Genomic DNA, 18,281 nt, shown 5'->3' on the forward strand with positions numbered 1-18,281 from the left:
TTTTGCCTTATTATTAGTAAAGGCAATTGAAAGCTATGTACACTATTGACAACAAACCAGGAAGGAATCCATATTATACATTCAACCCTTCTCTTAGATGTGCTATTGCAAAGTTAACCCTGATCTTTGTTAATAAATAAAAAAATAAAACAAAGTAATACCAAACAATGAGCAGAACATACAATCTGGTATCAGTACATTTTGTGCAATAGCTTACAAACTTTTCTTTACTTATGACTTCTGATTGTAACGTCTTTCTGCCCTTGTATGCACAGATAACCTCAACCCTTCCTTATACTTTATTCAGTATCAGATTTTTTGTTTCTTTCTCAAAGTAACAATATTGCTTCATGATCATCTGTTGTTATATATGTAATACCAGCCGGGCATGGTGGCTCACACCTGTAATGCCAGCACTTTGGGAGGCCGAGGCAGGTGGATCATGAGGTCAAGAGATCGAGACCATCCTGGTCAACATGGTGAAACCCCGTCTCTACTAAAAATACAAAAAATTAGCTGGGCATGGTGGTGCGTGCCTGTAATCCCAGCTACTCAGGAGGCTGAGGCAGGAGAATTGCCTGAACCCAGGAGGCGGAGGTTGCGGTGAGCCGAGATTGCACCATTGCACTCCAGCCTGAGTAAACAAGAACGAAACTCCGTCTCAAAAATAAAATAAAATATATAATACCAGTAACTAAGCACTCTTTTATGTAAATGGCTCCTCTGAGAACAAGCATATGAAAGTTTGTGTTATTTGTACATGACAAAGATACAGCATATAACTGAATCATTAAAAACACAGTTCAACTGGAGTAACTGTAATTTATATATGAATCCCAATTTGAGTAGAATGTTTTTGAAGTTAATGTATACAATAAATATCAATCACTATGAAAATTTACATAAAAGGATAGTGTGCTCTTTTTAATATACTCCATGATATGGTAGGGTACTTTTATGGACCCATGCAACCCTGAATATCAAGGAGCCTTGCTTGATTTTTCAATTATCTATTCAAGTCCCCTTGGTTGGAGATAGTCAGCATGTTTCTCATGAGGGGAAGAAAAATACTGCAGAATTGTCTGTGTATAATGTGACCTCTTTCACTTGGGTGGGTATCCTTTCCATCACCAACTAAGTGAGGATGTAACCTTGTCAAACCAAAGGCAAAAGAATAATAAGCATACGACAGGCTAAGCTAGCACAGAAAGGTTGTTTAGGAGGTTGCAAAGATAGAACTCTGAATGACAAAATAAAAGTACACTTCGAAGAACAGGTTAATATTTTTTAAAGCACTCAAAATCTGAGAAGCATTTAATACCCCTCCTTGGATGTCTGCCATACAAAACTCCACTTGAATTTATTTCATTAGTCACTAACCAGATTTGGTTAATATGTTTTCAAATGAACATTGGTAGAATAGTCTTGAAAGAAACACATTTATAGAATATCTATTTCCATAAAGCACTAGCCAACAGTAAGTATGAATAAGCAGGTGTTGGTTTGCTTTTACCAAACAATTACAAGTTACCATCCAACAGAAAAAAATCCTTCCAATTCAAAAATCAGAAATATAAATGGGAAAAGTCTTTACCCAATATTTTTACTGTCGTCAAGACAAATGGCAGTAACACTGCTACATTAATTGCTGCCCCTAACTGGCATAACAGGGAATCATACTAAACCATTTTTATCAGTATCTGAAACCAGAAGAAATTAGACAAGTTTTGGCTTGTCTTCCTAGAGTAAATTTAAAGCAAACAAACAAAAATCTCCAAACCATTGAAACATGTCCTAGGACTATGTATTATTTCATCATGACAGTTATGCACACTTTGACGTTCCTTTTCTACATTAAGACCGGAATGAAATTTTTATTCCTGACCAGTCATAATATTATAACAGCGAAACAGTGCCACCTATTGGCCCCAAACAGAAGCATCCAGTACTAGTCTTTCAAACTTCCTTTTTCAGTTAAACTCCTGATGTATATAAACGTCAATTATTTTCATGTCACAGTTATCACCTTCTAGGACTACTTTTTAGCTATACCAACCAAGAAAACATTGGGCTAACAAAAAAAGTTGCTTACCAAGATGCAAAATTTCCAAATATTCCAAAGTAATACTAAATGCATATATTTTAAATAATTTCTAATCAACATTTCATTAAACACATTTTAGCCAATCCAAATATGTTAGTCAACAAACATATTTTAAACGCAAAAGAAAAATTTCTTTTTACAGCATTGTTACATTGCAAAATTCATATTTTCAAAATACATATTTAACCTGTATTCAATTTAATAATGGGCAACATGATATTAACAATGGATTACCAGTTAAATGAGCATAAGCATAAATAATTTTATATACAAATATAGTATACTTCTGAGTTACTTACACCAATGATACAATGTCACCACGGTGTACTTCAAAATTCCTTACTTTCCAGTGGTTCAAAAGCACCACATCAGATGACTGGCTTCCCCCAGGATTCAAAGAAGGCTAGAAAATAAGGAGAAAAAGACATGTCTATCATTTGTATTTTTCAATCTTCATAGTTCTTGCACTTCATAGCTCGAGTGGAGTGAAATAAAACATTTCTAATACAGTACCTTTCTATAAATTGCTGTTCTAAAGTAACTGCAAATTATGAGTTCTGAAAAAGGCTCACTGGAATTCTTCACAGATGAACCAGAAAAAACTGAATTACCAATACTTATTTAAAAGGAGCATGTGCTAGACATTAAAATCTTTAGTAAACTCCAGTAATGAGGTAGGAAAAGCCTTAAGAATAATATAAAAACATGAGGAAGAAGTGAGTCAAACCTCCTAACAAAATATTCAGATAGGATCTAATTCCACGGTAGTACACATCATTGTTCCATCTGGGGAAAAGAGGAAATAATCCCAATTCACAGTCATAACCACAAATCTTTACAGTCATATGAAGAACTGAAGGGGGCAAAAGAAAGAGGTGACAGGATTATCATTTTAAAATGTATGGATTTCCCATGTTGACCTGTCTTTTCTCAAAAGAGCACATGTCTTAAGGTCTTGGTCCCAGTTTGAGCCTAATAAGGGGACTTCATCCTAAAATTCAGAGAAGTCTTACTGTGCCTGAGAATTAATGGAGCGAAAACTAAGAAATAGTTTGTGTAAGAATTTTTCTAAAGGTCAGGAACCATATAGGCATAAAAATTTGATTGGGGAACCATGAAACCAGCATACCTGTCATTTGGACAGGGGTACAGACAAAGCCAATGAATAACAAGCTTGAGGCAAGAAAAGGGGAACAAAAGAATGAGAAAAGCTACAACAGCCTTTTCACTGTTTTTCAAATTTTTTTTCCTTTTTTATTTTGATAGGTTTTGTAGTAAAAAGGGTGTTCGGTTACATGAATTAAGTTCTTCCGTGGTGATTTATGAGATTCTGACACACCCATCACCCAAGCATTGTACACTGTACTCAACATGTAGGCTTTTACCTTTCAGTACCGTCCACACTTTCCCCCAAGTCCCCAAAGTCCAACATATCATTCTTATGCCTTTGTGCCCTCACAGCATAGCTCCCACATATCAGTGAGAACATACAATGTTTGGTTTTCCATTCCTGGCTCACTCCACTTAGACTAATTGTCTCCAATTCCAACCAGATCGTTGTGAATAACATTATTTTATTACTTGTTTATGGCTGAGTAGTATTACATGATATAATGATAGACCACATTTTCTTTATCCATTTGTTGACTGATGTGGCATTTGGCCTGGTTCCCTGTTTTTGCAGTTGCAAATTGAGCTGCTATAAACATGTGTGTTCAAGTATCTTCTTCAATTAATGACTTAATTTGCTCTGGGTAGATACCTAGTATTGCTAGGAATTCTTGGATCAAACAGATTTACTTTTGTTCTTTAAAGAATCTCCACACTGTTTTCCACAGTAGTCGTCCTATTTTTACATTGCCACCAACGGTGTGAAAGTGTTTACGTTTCACCACGTCCACACCAACATCTATTATTTTTTTATTTTTTTGTTATGGCCATTTTTGTAGGAGTGAGGCAGTATTGCATTGGGGTTTGATTTGCATTTCCCTGATAATTAATGATGTTGAAGATTTTTTCATATGCTTGTTGGCCATTTGTATATCTTCTTTTGAGAATTGTCTACCCATGTCCTCAGCCCACTTTTTGATGGGATTATTTTTTTCTTGCTGATTTGTTTGAGTTATGACTCTCCAAGAATGCTTCCATGGGAAACAGCCATTTCTGTGGTGTTAGGAAAGGTGCCAAACAACAACTGAGGTTCTCCGCCATCATCGCGGGGCTGATGACAGCAGCCAGTGGAAACACAACCACAGCAAAAGCAAGGAAAACAGTGAATGCGGGGCAACAGCCAGTCCCTGGAACAGTAATGACACGTCTTTTATTAAAGATTCCTGGGATTATTTGTAGACTCTCTACGAAGAAAGAGTTGACAAATACATCAAAATTCTTCGTGGAGGCTATTATCCTTACATTATTTTTGATCCAAGGTTTTGTCGCTGAAAAATATTGGTTATTCTTGAACATCTCAAACACTGCCAGAGCTTTCACCAACTCCTTTATGTGATAATACCTAAATCTCTAACTTAGTTTTAAATTCCATGCTAGTCATTCTGTAGCCGGGTTTTCTTGGGTGCTGGTGAGGCACAGCTCCCCGGAGAGAATGCTGTGGGTTCTTGGTCTCCAATATCTTAGAGAATAAGCGATGCGACCACTGCAGGTGCGCCATATGCTCGTAAAAGTAAATATCGGACCCAAGAAGTGTTGCAGAAAGGTGATTTTATTTAGGTAAAGAGAAGACGAGAAAGACTTCCATGAATAGTGTGGAAGGGGATTCCAGAAGGGAAATTCCAGAGGGGAAAGGGAGCTCCCACCATGTGGGAGGGGATTCCAGAGAGCTGTGGGTAAAGGAGCAGAGGAATTTACCCCAGGAGAAAGTCCCACCTTCCCAAGTTCCTCTGGCCAATGAAAGGAGTTCCTTTAAACTTCCACTGGGGTGACTGACTCTTAGTCTCTTCCTGCGCCCGTGAAATTCAGATATAAACTATTAAATCTCCCGGATGGAGAGAGATGGTAGGGGGGCATGGCACTGGGAAATTTTTGCCCTTAAAACTATGCCCCCTCATGGACCCAGAAAGAGAACACATTCCCTCAATTTAACTTGACTACCTAACAAAAAATTCCACAGAATTAAAATGGAATTTGTTATCATTTCCTAACAAATAAAGTTTTCTCCCTTTTTTTTTGGAGACAGAGTCTTGCTCTGTTACCCAGGCTGCAGTGCAGTGGCACAATCTCGGCTCACTGCAACCTCCGCCTCCCTGGTTCGAGCAATTCTTCTGTCTCAGCCTCCCAAGTAGCAGGAACTACAGGTGTACCACCACACCCAGTTGTATTTTTAGTAGAGACGGGGTTTCACCATATTGGCCAGGCTGGTCTCAAGCTCCTGAACTCGTGATCCGCCTGCCTGGGCCTCCCAAAGTGCTGGGATTACAGGCATGAGTCACCATGCCGGCCTCCTTTTTTTTTTTTCTTATAAAAAGGGTCTCATTCTTTAGCTCAGACTGAAGTGCAATGCCATGATCATGGCTTACTGTAGCCTTGTACTCCTGGGCTCAGTCTCCTAGGTTCCCAGGTAGCTAGGACTACAGGTTTACAAGTGCATACCACCACACCCAGCTAAATTGGTTTTGTTTTTTTGGAGTTTTTTTGTTTTTGTTTTTTGGGTATTTTGGTAGAGATTGGGGTGGAGGGGGTCTCGCTATACTGACCAGGCTGGTCTCAAACTCCTTGCCTCAAGCAATCCTCATGCCTTAGCATTCCAAAGTACTGAGACAACAAGTATGAGCCACTATGCCCAGCCCTTTCTTATTTTCTTACTTCCTCTCTACCCTTTTCTCAGTTAACCAGCTTAAAAATCTTAGTTGTCTTTTTACTAATCTAGAAAACATATTCTAGATAAGTATAGTAAGACATTTTTTGTATCTCATCAAGTTAGGCAATTTAAGAATTAGAAATAGTTGAATAGGGCTTTATTATTCATAATGAAATAATGCTAATCACAACACACTAAAATAACTATCCTCATTGTTTATTTATGAATCTAAGACTTATGAATATCCACAATGCATCATAAAGAAAAACCTTCTTGAATTGGGAAGTTATTCCCATAGCACCTTAAGAACCATAGTTCTCTGCATGTCAATAAAAACAAAAGCTTTATGAAAAAGAAAAAATAACAGCCAGAGCAAGCAATCTTTTCAAATTGATGAAGACATCATATGGAAATAAAAAGTCATGAATAATAATCTTATGTGACCACAGAATCTGTATTTTCTTGTTAATATTTTAAATCCTAGATTCCAAGAGACTACATCAAAATATAACTAACTTCAAACAATAAAGTTTTTGAAGAAATCTCAGAGAATATTTAATCTAGGAGTTTCTACCTGTATCTCAAAGTATGTGATTGTATCAGATATTCCTGCTACTAGTCACAGTGATTTCCAGTAACAAGAGGAAAAACACTAACTCACAAAGAACAAACCAGCCCAACACCTGCTCCGCCTGTCTTTTCTTCAACAACTTGTATTCTTATACTCATCTATTTCTCTGCTTCTCACCATAGACCACTAAATGCTTTTAACCATGGACCATTAAAGTTAAAAATCAAAGTTGGAGAAGTGTTTTGAAGAGCCCTTGCTCTAAACCCTGAAAACTATGTTCAAATCTTGTCTCCATTTCTTATTAACCATTATTACCCTAAACAAATTATTTAACTTGCCTCATCTTCTCATCTATAAAATGGGGACTAATTGCAGTAACACTTGAATTTAGTTACTGTGTACTACATTCACAGTACAAGAATAAAACTGAGAGTCTACAAAACATTACAGTCATGATACAGAGTAGCAGTCAACAAATAGGATACTAATGATGGCAAAAACAAAATAAAGGGAAACAAAATCAGATACAGTATCTTTTCCATATGACTTAAGAAAAATTAAACATTTAAATATTGCCCTGCACATTTCTCATTTTATATAGTAAACTGAAAGTCTTTAGGTAGAAAATTCTACCCTTCATTTCTAAACTCTTTGTTGATTGTTTCCTCACTTGTTTTAAGCAAGTAGTCGGCATACTTTTATTTGCCGCCTTAATTGTTCTGCCTCTATAAATCAATGCAAAAAATTTTAATGTGCATAATTAGTTATGAATACCTATGAGAATTTTACACCCACTACGTGTTAAATTCTTATTTTTAAATAAGAATTTAAATATGTATTTTTAAAACATACACACACATATACAGACATATATAAAAACATATGCATTTAAAAATCTAATACTCCTTAGCTCTGGTTGATGAAATTATGATTTCCTTTATTTCTCTCTTACTGCTTACCCTCCCCCCACCTTGTTTTCCTCTGGCTCAGTTGTATTTCACAAATTGTTTTTTATAGTGAATATATATTTAGTTTGTATGCTTTGCTCTGACCTAAGTACCATATAGTTCACTCTAAGATATACAATATAAGTCAGCAGATTTCAGCAGATATTAGTAAGTTATGCTAAAGCTAGAAACAGTCAGTACCTATTGAATCTGCTTTGAAACAAGCATAACACAAAAGTTAGGCTTTAATCTTTTCTCTGATCAAAGACTATGCTGAAGGATTTTTATTTCTTCTATAAACAAATATTATTGTCAAGTTATCCTGAATCCTCAGCTTGTGTCTAACCTCAAATCATGACAGTTTTGGAAAAGTTTATTTTTTGGTTTACAAAAATAAAATTCTCCTCGAGAATTAAATGCAGTCACAATAGACTTCTTGCCTTGTGAGATTTAACTGAAGCCATCAATCAATAAATGATAGTCTGTCTTTTTGCTAAAAATTTTTTATTCACTTTTTTAATTTTAAAAAGACTACAGGCTATGATTCACTGCCTATAGGACATCAAGAAAGCCTGGTTTTGACCTTACTTCTTTGGGTGCAATGCTTTCAACCTTTTCAGGCTTATAAAAAGCACCACTCACATTGGCTACATACAATCTACAACATGTAAATATCAAACTGTGTGCTTTTAAGTAAGATGGTGCCCAGCTGCAGCCACAAAACCTAAAAGTAGCCCTCAGACTTCTTTTGAAGAACCATTACTTTGAAGACATATCTGAAGGGGTGGGGGCAATAACAGAAGGAACTCAAATAGTACTGTTGATTTAGACTTTTTGACACCATAGCACTGGCCAAGAAGCATGAAATAAATACAGTTAAAGTAAATGTACATTCTTATAATAGAATTATTAGATGTCACACCTTTGCAAGAATGTGGACAAAATGGTCTAGAATGCCATCTTTCTTCCCTTGCTATTCAGGGGTCTCTATAATTTGTATAGCTTCTAGAGTTCTCAGATTTGTCTCACTAGGTGTGCATAATAAAATAGACTATAATGTAGCCAGGTCTGTACAAAGCTGTAAGTTAGAAATGGAACATTCTTCTAACATAATGGGTACTTATTGCCCATACCCCTTCTGATGGTTAACTTTAGGTGTCAACTTGAGTAGATTAAGGGCTACCCAGAGAGCTAAGAAAGCATTACTCTGGCTATATCTGTGAGGGTGGTAAGAGTGTTTCCAGAAGACACTGGCCTTTGAAGCACTAGACTGGGTAAGAAAGATCCACCCTCATCCAACGTGGGCAGACACCAAACAATTAGTTGATGTCTTGGATACAACAACAAGGAAGAGGAAAGGTAAATATGCTCTCTCTCTGTGTGTGTGTCTCTTTCTCTCTTGACAACAAAGCAAGATAAAGGTAAATATTCTCTCTCTCTCTCTCTCTCTCTCTCTCTCTCTCTCTCTCTCTCTCTCTCTCCTCCCCTCCCTCCCCCCCCCCCCACACACACACACTGTCTTTCATGAAGCTGGGACACCCTACTCCTTCTTCCCTTGGAAATCTTAGAACTCCAGGTCTTCTGACTTTGGGCTCTGGGACTTGAACCAGCAGCCCCCAGGTCTCAGGCCCTTGGTCTTGAACTGAGAATTATACTATTAGCTTCTGTGGTTCTGAGGCCTTCAGACTTGGACTCAGCCAAGCTACCTGGACCTCCAGCTTGCAGACAGCCTATCATAAAATTTCTTCGCCTTTGTAGTCACATGACTCAATTCCCCTAATAAATTCCCTCTCATTCATTCACAGATAGACAGACAGATAGATATCCTATTGGTTCTGCCTCTCTGGTCCATCCTAATTATAATATAATTTCTTACTTTTTGTTTTAAAAGCAAGCCTGTAAAGCTATATTCATAAAATAAAAGTGAACATATACCATATTTATTTAATTTAGAATTATGCTGAGTTGTTAATTTTTTATTCTCCTAATCTTAACTGCATGTTCTACTATAGAACATCACATGGAAGTGTCACAGGCACTCTCACACACTACTTGAAGGAATGAAAATCTTTATAAACAATCAACAAGGTAATTTGCCAAAATACATTTAAAGTCTTAAAAGTGATCTTGTCCTTAGTCTTGAAAATGTCACATTTAAAAAGACATCGTAAGAAACTTATCAGAAATATGTGCAAAGGAACATATGCAAAGATGTTCATCATACATTATTTACAATAGTGAGTACCTTCTCCATATTTTGGCTAAAAGCAAGTGAAAAATTGGGCCAACCTCAATTGTAAACTGATTAAACCTTGGTTTAGCAATGGTTAAACTACATGCATATAAAACATAATACATTTTGAAAAAATATATATTTGCATATGTCTGGCAAATAAGTGAAAAATGTGACATAATAAAAACAAACTGGTATGATCTAATTTAGGGAAAGATGAGACAGAGGAAAAAAAGGAGGAACAGAAAGAGAATGAAGGAAAGAAGGAAATTATGTAGAAAAGAAAGAGAATCATTTATAATGATTTCAAAATGCAAACTTTGAAGCCAAAGCTGGGTTTAAATCTATGCAATCTTCAATTAGTTATTCAATCTCTCTGATTGTACTTCTTCATCTGTTAAGGGGTGAATAATAGTATCTTCATCATACAGTTGTGAGGGATATTAAATAAACTAATATATGTAAAGTCAATACTGTAAGATGAACATAGTTATCATTTAATAACTTAAATATTATTATATAATAATATCTTTAAAATAAATAATTCTGAAAGGTGGTGTCAATCATTTATTTTCTACATTTTTCTATGTTTTCTAAGGCTTCTGCCGATCAATATGCAGTGCTTTTATATTAATGTAAGCACTAAGAAATGAATTGTTTTTGAAAAATAAAGCATCTGATTTTTACATCCTCTTACTACTAATATTTTTAAAGTTTGTGTTCTTTAAACAAGTTCTTTATTATTTAAGCATCTCTTTAATTCAGGTCACTACAACTAGATTACAAGGTTCAAATCTGCAAACCTTCTGGTTCAATGCAGTAATTATAAAACACTACCATTAAATAAGTGCACAGTGTTTCCTAGATAATAAAACAGGTTTTGAGATAGCTATTCTTATTTATACTTATAATGAACCATATCAGAAATTATATAGTCAATGAAATATAAAATTTATATAAACATATCTGCATATTAACCTGAAGACAGACTGCTATATTTAATATAAGCCAGCTACATGGAAAAGCCCCAGCAAGATACATGCTGAATCTTGAACTTCCACATAAAACTGAATAAGGCTTTCCGACTCATTTCTAAGTTGTTCTTGCCCAGTAGAAACCACTTTTCTGTCTCCTAACCTATTAAAAATAAAAATAAAAAAATGAAAGTTCCTAGTAGGGATAGGGATCCAAGATGGCCAAATAGGAAGAGCTCTGGAGTTCAGTCCCCAGTGAGAACAATGCAGAGGGTGAGTGAAAACCGCATTTCCAAGCGAGTTATTGCTGCCCACAGATCAGGAGATTATCAGGCTGAAAAGGACCACGAGTTTCCAGCACGGCTGTTTCAGCCAGTGCAGTGGGTTTCTGCACAAAAACTCACACAAATCTGGGCGGCCATCTCATCTGGCGCCTTGAACATCTGGGAGATAGAGCCACCCATTATGAAAAAAAGGGGCCTGAAACAGGGAGCCAGGCATTCTGGATCAGCAGGTCCCATCCCAACAAAGACCAGCAATCTGAAACGCTCTGGATTGAGAGTTTCGCAGCAAGCGCAGCTGGACCCAGGATGGTCCAGCTCTGTTGGGGGAAGGGCATCTGCCATTACCGAGGCACTCCGCCACTACAGAGGCAGTCTGCTGTTACGGAGGCAGTCCGCCATTACTGAGGCAATCTGCTGTTACTGAGGCAGGCCACCATTACCGAAGCAGTCTGTCATTATAGCCCCTACTCTAAAACAGACCATGTAATTGGAAGTAAATCACTCCTTAGCAAATGCAAAAGAACGGAAATTGTAACAGTCTCTCAGACCACAGTGCAATCAAATTAGAACTCAGGATTAAGAAACTAACTCAGAACCACACAACTTCATGAAAACTGAACAACTGGCTCTTGAGTGTTGACAGGATAAACAAATGAAGGCAGAAATAAAGACGTTCTTCAAAACCAATGAAAACAAAGACACAACGTACCGAATCTCTGGGGCACATTTAAAGCAGTGTCTAGAGAAAAATTTATAGCAATAAATGCCCACATGAGAAGTAAGAAAATATCTAAAATCGACACCCTATCATCAAAATTGAAAGAGCTAGGGGAGCAAGATCAAAAAAACTGAAAACCTAGCAGAAGACAAGAAACATGTAAGATCAGAGCAGAACTGAAGGAGGTAGAGTCACAAAAAACCCTTCAAGAAATGCATAAATCCAGGAGCTGGTTTTTTGAAAAGATAAACAAAATAGACAGAGTGCTAGCCAGATTAATAAAAAAGAAAAGAGAGAAGAATCAAATAGATGCAATAAAAAACGATAAAGAGGATATTACCACTGATCACACAAAAATACAAACTACCATCAGAGATTACTACAAAGAACTCTATGCACACACACCAGTAAACCTGGAAGAAATGGATAAATTCCTGGACACTTGCACTCTCCCACGCCTAAACCAGGAAGAAGTCGAAACCCTGAATAGACCAATAACAAGGGCTGAAGTTGCAGCAGTAATTAATAGCCTACCAACCAAAAAAAGCACAGGTCCAGATGGGTTCACAGCGAAATTTTACCAGACATACAAAAAGGAGAGTGTACCACTCCTTCTGAAACTATTACAAACAATCCAAAAAGAAGGAATCCTTCCCAAATCATTTTATGAAACTGACATCATCCTGATACCAAAACCTGGCAGAGACTCAACAAAAAAAGAAAACTTCAGGCCAATATCCATCATGAATATAGATGCAAAAATCGTCAGTAAAATACCAGCAAACCAATTGCAACAGCACATCAAAAAGCTTATCCATCACCATCAAGTAGGCTTCATCACGGGGATGAAAGGCTGGTTCAACATACGCATCTATAATGTAATCCACCACATAAACAGATCCAAAGATAAAAATCACATGATCATCGCAACAGATACAGAGAAGGCCTTTGACAAAATTCAACAGCACTTTAAACTAAAAGCTCTCTTTTTTTTTTTTCTTTTTGCGACAAATGGGCAGAACTAGATCAATGAACAGAATTAAGGGCAGTTTTCAGCCCAAAATAAGGAAAACTTTTCAAACTGTCAAAATTATACAACAAAGTAAACTGTTTTTTTGTTTTTTGTTTTAAGGAAAAAAAAGGAGAGGAGAGGAAGAAAGAGGAAGAAAAAGAGGGAGAGAGAACGAGAATGTAGCTTTATTCTAAAAATGGGTATTAATAATGGCTGATCAATATTTTGTATATTTAAAGTGGAGAATTTATATTTTATGTATTTAAAGTGGAGAGCTCTATAAATATTTATTGAGTGTACTTGTTCTGGATCTGAGTTCAAGTCCTGGATATCCTTATTAATTTTCTGTCTCGGTGAGTCTAAATCTCTTTATGAGTCTTACGCATCTGGATGTTAGGGTCGTTAGCTCTTACTGTTGCATTGATCCTTTTACCACTCTATCTTTGTTGCTTTGAAATCTATTTTATCAGATGCGAGAACTGCAACTCCTGCTTTTTATTTATTTATTTATTTTTGCTCTTCATTTGGTTGGTAAATCTTTCTCCATCCCTTTGTTTTAAGTCTTTGTGTATCTTTGGATGTGAAATGGGTCTGGATATAGCATACCGTTAGGTTTCGGCTGTATCTTTTGATTGGGGGATTTAGTCAACTTAAATTTAGGGTTACTGTCATTTGATGTTAACTGGCTATTTTATCCATTCGTTGATGTAAATTCTTCTTTATGTTGATGCTCTTTACTTTTTGGTATATTTTTAGAAAGGCTCATACTGGTTTTTCCTTTCTATGTATAATGCTTCTTTCAGAAGCTCTTGCAAAGCCGGCCTGGTGGTAATAAAATCTCTGAGTACTTGCTTGTTCATAAAAGATTTTATTTTTCCTTCAATTGTGAAGCTTAGTTTGACAGGATATGAAATTCTGGGCTGAAAGTTCTGTTCTTTAAGGATGTTGAATATCGGCCCCCACTCTCTTCTGGCTTGTAGGGTTTCCGCTGAGAGATCTGCTTTAAGTCTAATAGGCTTCCCTTTGTGGATAAGCTGACCTTTCTCTCTGGCTGCCCTTAGTATTTTCTCCTTCATTTCAACCCTGGTGAATCTAACAATTATTGCCTTGGGGTTGCTCTTCTTGAGGAATATCTTTGTGGTGTTCTCTGTATTACCTGGGGTTGAATATTGTCCTACTTTGTTAGATTCAGAAAGTTTTCCTGAATAATATCCTGAAGAGTATTTTCCAGCTTGGATTTATTCTCTTTGTCGTATTCAGGTACACCTATCAAATGTAAATTAGGTCTTTTCACATAGTCCCATATTTCTTGGAGACTTTGCTCATTCCTTTTGATCCTTTTTTCTCTACTCTTGTCTTCTCATTTTATTTCATTAAATAGGTCTTCAACCTCTGATATCCTTTCTTCTGCTTGATCAATTCAGCTATTCAAACTTGTGCATATTTCGCTAAGTTTTTGTGTTGTATTTTTCAACTCTGTTAGTTCATTTATATTCCTCTCTGTACTGTCTATTCTTGTTAGCATTTTGTCAAACCTTTTTTCAAAGTTCTGAATTTCTTTACATTGGGTTAGAACAAGTTCTTTTAACTCCCAGAAGTTTCTTATCATCCACCATCTGAAGCCTACTTCTGTTAATGGCACACAGTCCTTTTCCATCAGGGCTTGTTCCCTTGGTGATGAGGAACTGTAATCCCCTGTAGAGGGAGAGGGATTCTGATTTTGGGTATTCTCAGCCTTTTTAGGCTGGTTTCTTCCCTTTCTTATAAATTTATCCATCTGTTGTCTTTACGATTACCGCCTTTCTAGTTAGGTTTCTGAGTGGATGCCCAGCTTATTGATTCCCAGTGCTGGAATCCAAGCAACCCACTGCGCTGGCCAAAACAGCAGCAATAAGACTGGTGGTGCTCTTCTGCCCGGGAATCTCCTCCCGTTTACTCTGCACAAAGAGCCGCTGCGCCGAGGCGCCGGCAAAAATGCTGCACCGGCCACAAGAGTCGCGCTGGCAACCCGTGGGGCCCCTCCACAGGGAATCTTTTGGTCTTTGAGCGACAAAAATTCGTCTGAAAGTGTGGCGTCCTCTCGTTCTCTGTGCTTTCACTGGGAGCTAAAATCCTGAGGTATTAGTGATCAGCCATCTTGGATCTCATCTCCTAAACTAAAAACTCTCAATAAACTAGGTATCAACGAAACGTATCTCAAAATAATAAAAGCTATTTAAGACAAACCCACAGCCAATATCATACTGAATGGGCAAAAACTGGAAGCATTCCCTTTGAAATCTGGCACTAATCAACAATGCCCTCTCTCACCACTCCTATCCGATATAGTACTGGAAGTTCTAGCCAGAGCAATCAGGCAAGAGAAATGAATAAAGGATATTCAGTTAGGAAAGGAGGAGGTCAAAATGTCTCTATTTGCAGAGGACATGACTGTTTATTTAGAAGACCCCATTGTCCTAGCCCAAAATCTCCTTAAACTGATAAGCAACTTCAGCAAAGTCTCAGGAGACAAAATCAATGTGCAGAAATCACAAGCATTTCTATATACCACTAACAGACTTAAAGAGAGCCAAATAACAAACTGCTACAAAAAGAATTGCTACAGTTCACAATTCACAATCCCTACAAAGAGAATGAAATACCTAGGAATACAACTAAAAATTCACAATTGCTACAAAGAGAATAAAATACCTAGGATACAACTAACAAATGATGTAAAGGACCTCTTCAAGGAGAACTACAAACCACTGCTCAAGGAAATAAGAGAGGACACAAACAGATGGAAAAACATTCCATGCTCATGGATAGGTGGAATCAGTAATGTGAAAATGGCCATACTGCCCAAAGTAATTTACAGACTCAATGCTATCCCCATCAAGCTACCTATAACCCTCTTCACAGAACTGGAAAAAGCCACCCTAAACTTCATATGGAACCAAAAGAGAGCCTGTATAGCCAAGTCAATTCTAAGCAAAAGAACAAAGCTGGAGGCATCACGCTACGTGACTTCAAACTATACCACAAGGCTATAGTAATCAAAACAACATGGTACTGGTACCAAAACAGAGATATAGACCAATGGAACAGAACAGAGGCTTCAGAGGCAATGCCACATATCTACAACCATCTGATCTTTGACAAACCTGACAAAAACAAGCAATGGGGAAAGGTTCCCTGTTTAATAAATGGTGTTGGGATAACTGGCTAGCATGTGCAGAAAGCAGAAACTGGACCCCTTTCTGACACCTTACACTAAAATTAACTCCAGATAGATTAAAGACTTAAACATAACACCTAATACCATAAAAACTCTAGGAGAAAACCTAGGCAAAACCATTCAGGAAATAGGCATAGGCAAGGACTTCATGACTAAAACACCAAAAGCATTGGCAACAAATGCCAACATAGAAATGGGATCTAATTAAACTCCCAAGCTTCTGTACAGCAAAAGAAACAATCATTAAAGTGAACTGGCAACCAACAGAATGGGAAAAAATATTTGCAATCTACCCGTCTGACAAAGGGCAAATATCCAGAATCTACAAAGAACTAAAACAGATTTACAAGAAAAATAAACAAACCCATTCAAAAGTAGGCGAAGGACATGAACAGACACTTTGCAAAAGAAGACATTTGTGAAGCCAACAAATCTATGAAAAAATGCTCATCATCACTGGTCATTAGAGAAATGCAAATCAAAACCACACTGAGATACCATCTTGCACCAGTTAGAATGGCGATCATTAAAAAATCTGGAGACAACAGATGCTGGGTAGGATGTGGAGAAATAGGAACACTTTGACACTGCTGGTGGGACTGTAAATTAGTTCAAACATTGTAGAAGACAATGTGGCGATTCCTCAAGGACCTAGAAACAGAAATTCCATTTGACCCAGCAATCCCATTACTGGATATATATCCAAAGGACTATAAATCATTCTATTATAAAGACGCATGCACACATATGTTCTTTGCAGCACTATTTACAATGGCAAAGACCTGGAACCAACCCAAATGCCCATCGATGATAGACTGGACAAGGAAAATGTGGCACATATACACCATGGAATACTACACAGCCATAAAAAATGATGAGTTCGTGTCCTTTGTAGGGACATGGATGAATCTGGAAACCATCATTCTCCCCAAACTGACACAAGAACAGGAAAACAAACACTGCATGTTCTCACTCATAGGTGGGTGTTGAACAATGTGGACACAGGGACACAGGCAGGGGAGCATAACACACTGGGTTCTGTTGGAGGGGAATAGAGGAGGGATAGCAGGGGGTTTGGAGGTTGGGGAGGGATAAAAGGAGAAGAAATGCCAGATATAGGTGATGGGGGGTTAGAGGCAGCAAACCACATTGCCATGTATGTACCTATGCAACAATCCTGCATGTTTTGCACATGTACCCCAGAACCTAAAGTGCAATGAAATATATATATTTTCTTAAAAAAAGAAATATATATTTTTAAAAAGTTCACAGTAAGGTGTGTAGCACAGAAAGGAAGTGATTCAACAAATAACAAGGATTTTAGGAGGCTGCATGAATGATTTCCTCAGAAGCATATAATTCCAAAGAGGCCAAATTCCTCAACATACACAATGGTGTAGTAATCTGTTCACACTGCTTATATAATATCTGTTAACAATTCTGTGAAGATAATACCAGGGATTTTAGATCTTTTATCTCTTCATTGTTGGACCTGATGCTGCATTATAAAGAAAAAAATAAAAAAGAACCAGCCACCATCCTAACACTACAAATGTGTATCAGTAGAATCTTTAGTATCTGGGTACCCTAAGTTACATTGATCAAAGTTATTAGAACAAAGGAACTGAAATGCATAGGAAACAGCTCATCAAAAGCATTGTGAAAGGTAAAAAGGTAAAAAAAGCATCCATACCTTATACTACTTATCTACTGCGACAAAACAAACCACTCCAAAACTTAAAACAAAAATCATTTACTGGTTCATGATTCCACAATTTAGGCTATGCTTAGCTATGCAATTAACCAGCTTGTCTGGCTGTGATCACACAAGCGGCTGCAGCCATGGAGGCTGCAGTGTTCCAGGAGCACAAACTCCCTTGTTTAAGTATCTACCAAGCCTGTTTCCATATCTGCTGATATGCCACTAGCCAAAAGGAGTCATATGGCCAAGTCAAGAATCAGTGTAGGAGGGGACGACATAGAGCTCAGTACCAAGGAGCATGACTCATGGGGAACTGGGTAGAGAGGGAATATCAGTGTAACAATTTATCAAAGCTTTGCCCTCTTGCTCCAATGAATCATATCCCTCACACATGCAAAATACATGCAACCCTTCCTAAGAGCCCCAAAGTCTCCTCAGATGTTTGCGATAGGATTCATATTCATTAAATAATGATATGCATCAGGTCCCAGTATGGATGAGGACTCTAGGGTGCAGCTCTTCTCAAATCAGAGACTTGTGAAGAGAAAAGATAAATTATCTGTCCCCCAAACACCAAACACATAATGAAAGGACAGAAAGAAGATTAACTACAGATTTTAAAAGAAACATAGAAGTCACCTGCCCATAGAAAGCCTAAAATCCAGCAGCAGGTGTTGTCAAGGCCTCCCATCTCATGGAGAGGAA

General features: G+C 37.3%; 1 protein-coding gene across 25 annotated transcripts in view; it reads right to left on the bottom strand.

Moving 5' to 3' along the window:
- IMMP2L (inner mitochondrial membrane peptidase subunit 2) overlaps window positions 1-18,281 on the bottom strand; it is a 935,160-nt gene that overhangs the window by 852,237 nt on the left and 64,642 nt on the right. For all 25 annotated transcript variants that reach the window (XR_013524086.1, XR_013524085.1, XR_013524087.1 and 22 more), the window contains one exon: window positions 2,404-2,507. Coding sequence is in view for 22 of the 25 variants with exons in the window: in XM_017975464.4 (XP_017830953.2) it covers window positions 2,404-2,507 (104 nt within the window). In the remaining 3 variants the exon portion in view is untranslated. The remainder of the gene's footprint in view (window positions 1-2,403; window positions 2,508-18,281) is intronic.

This window comes from Callithrix jacchus, chromosome 11 (genome assembly GCF_049354715.1).
Source record: "Callithrix jacchus isolate 240 chromosome 11, calJac240_pri, whole genome shotgun sequence".
Classification (NCBI taxonomy): Eukaryota; Metazoa; Chordata; class Mammalia; order Primates; family Cebidae; genus Callithrix; species Callithrix jacchus.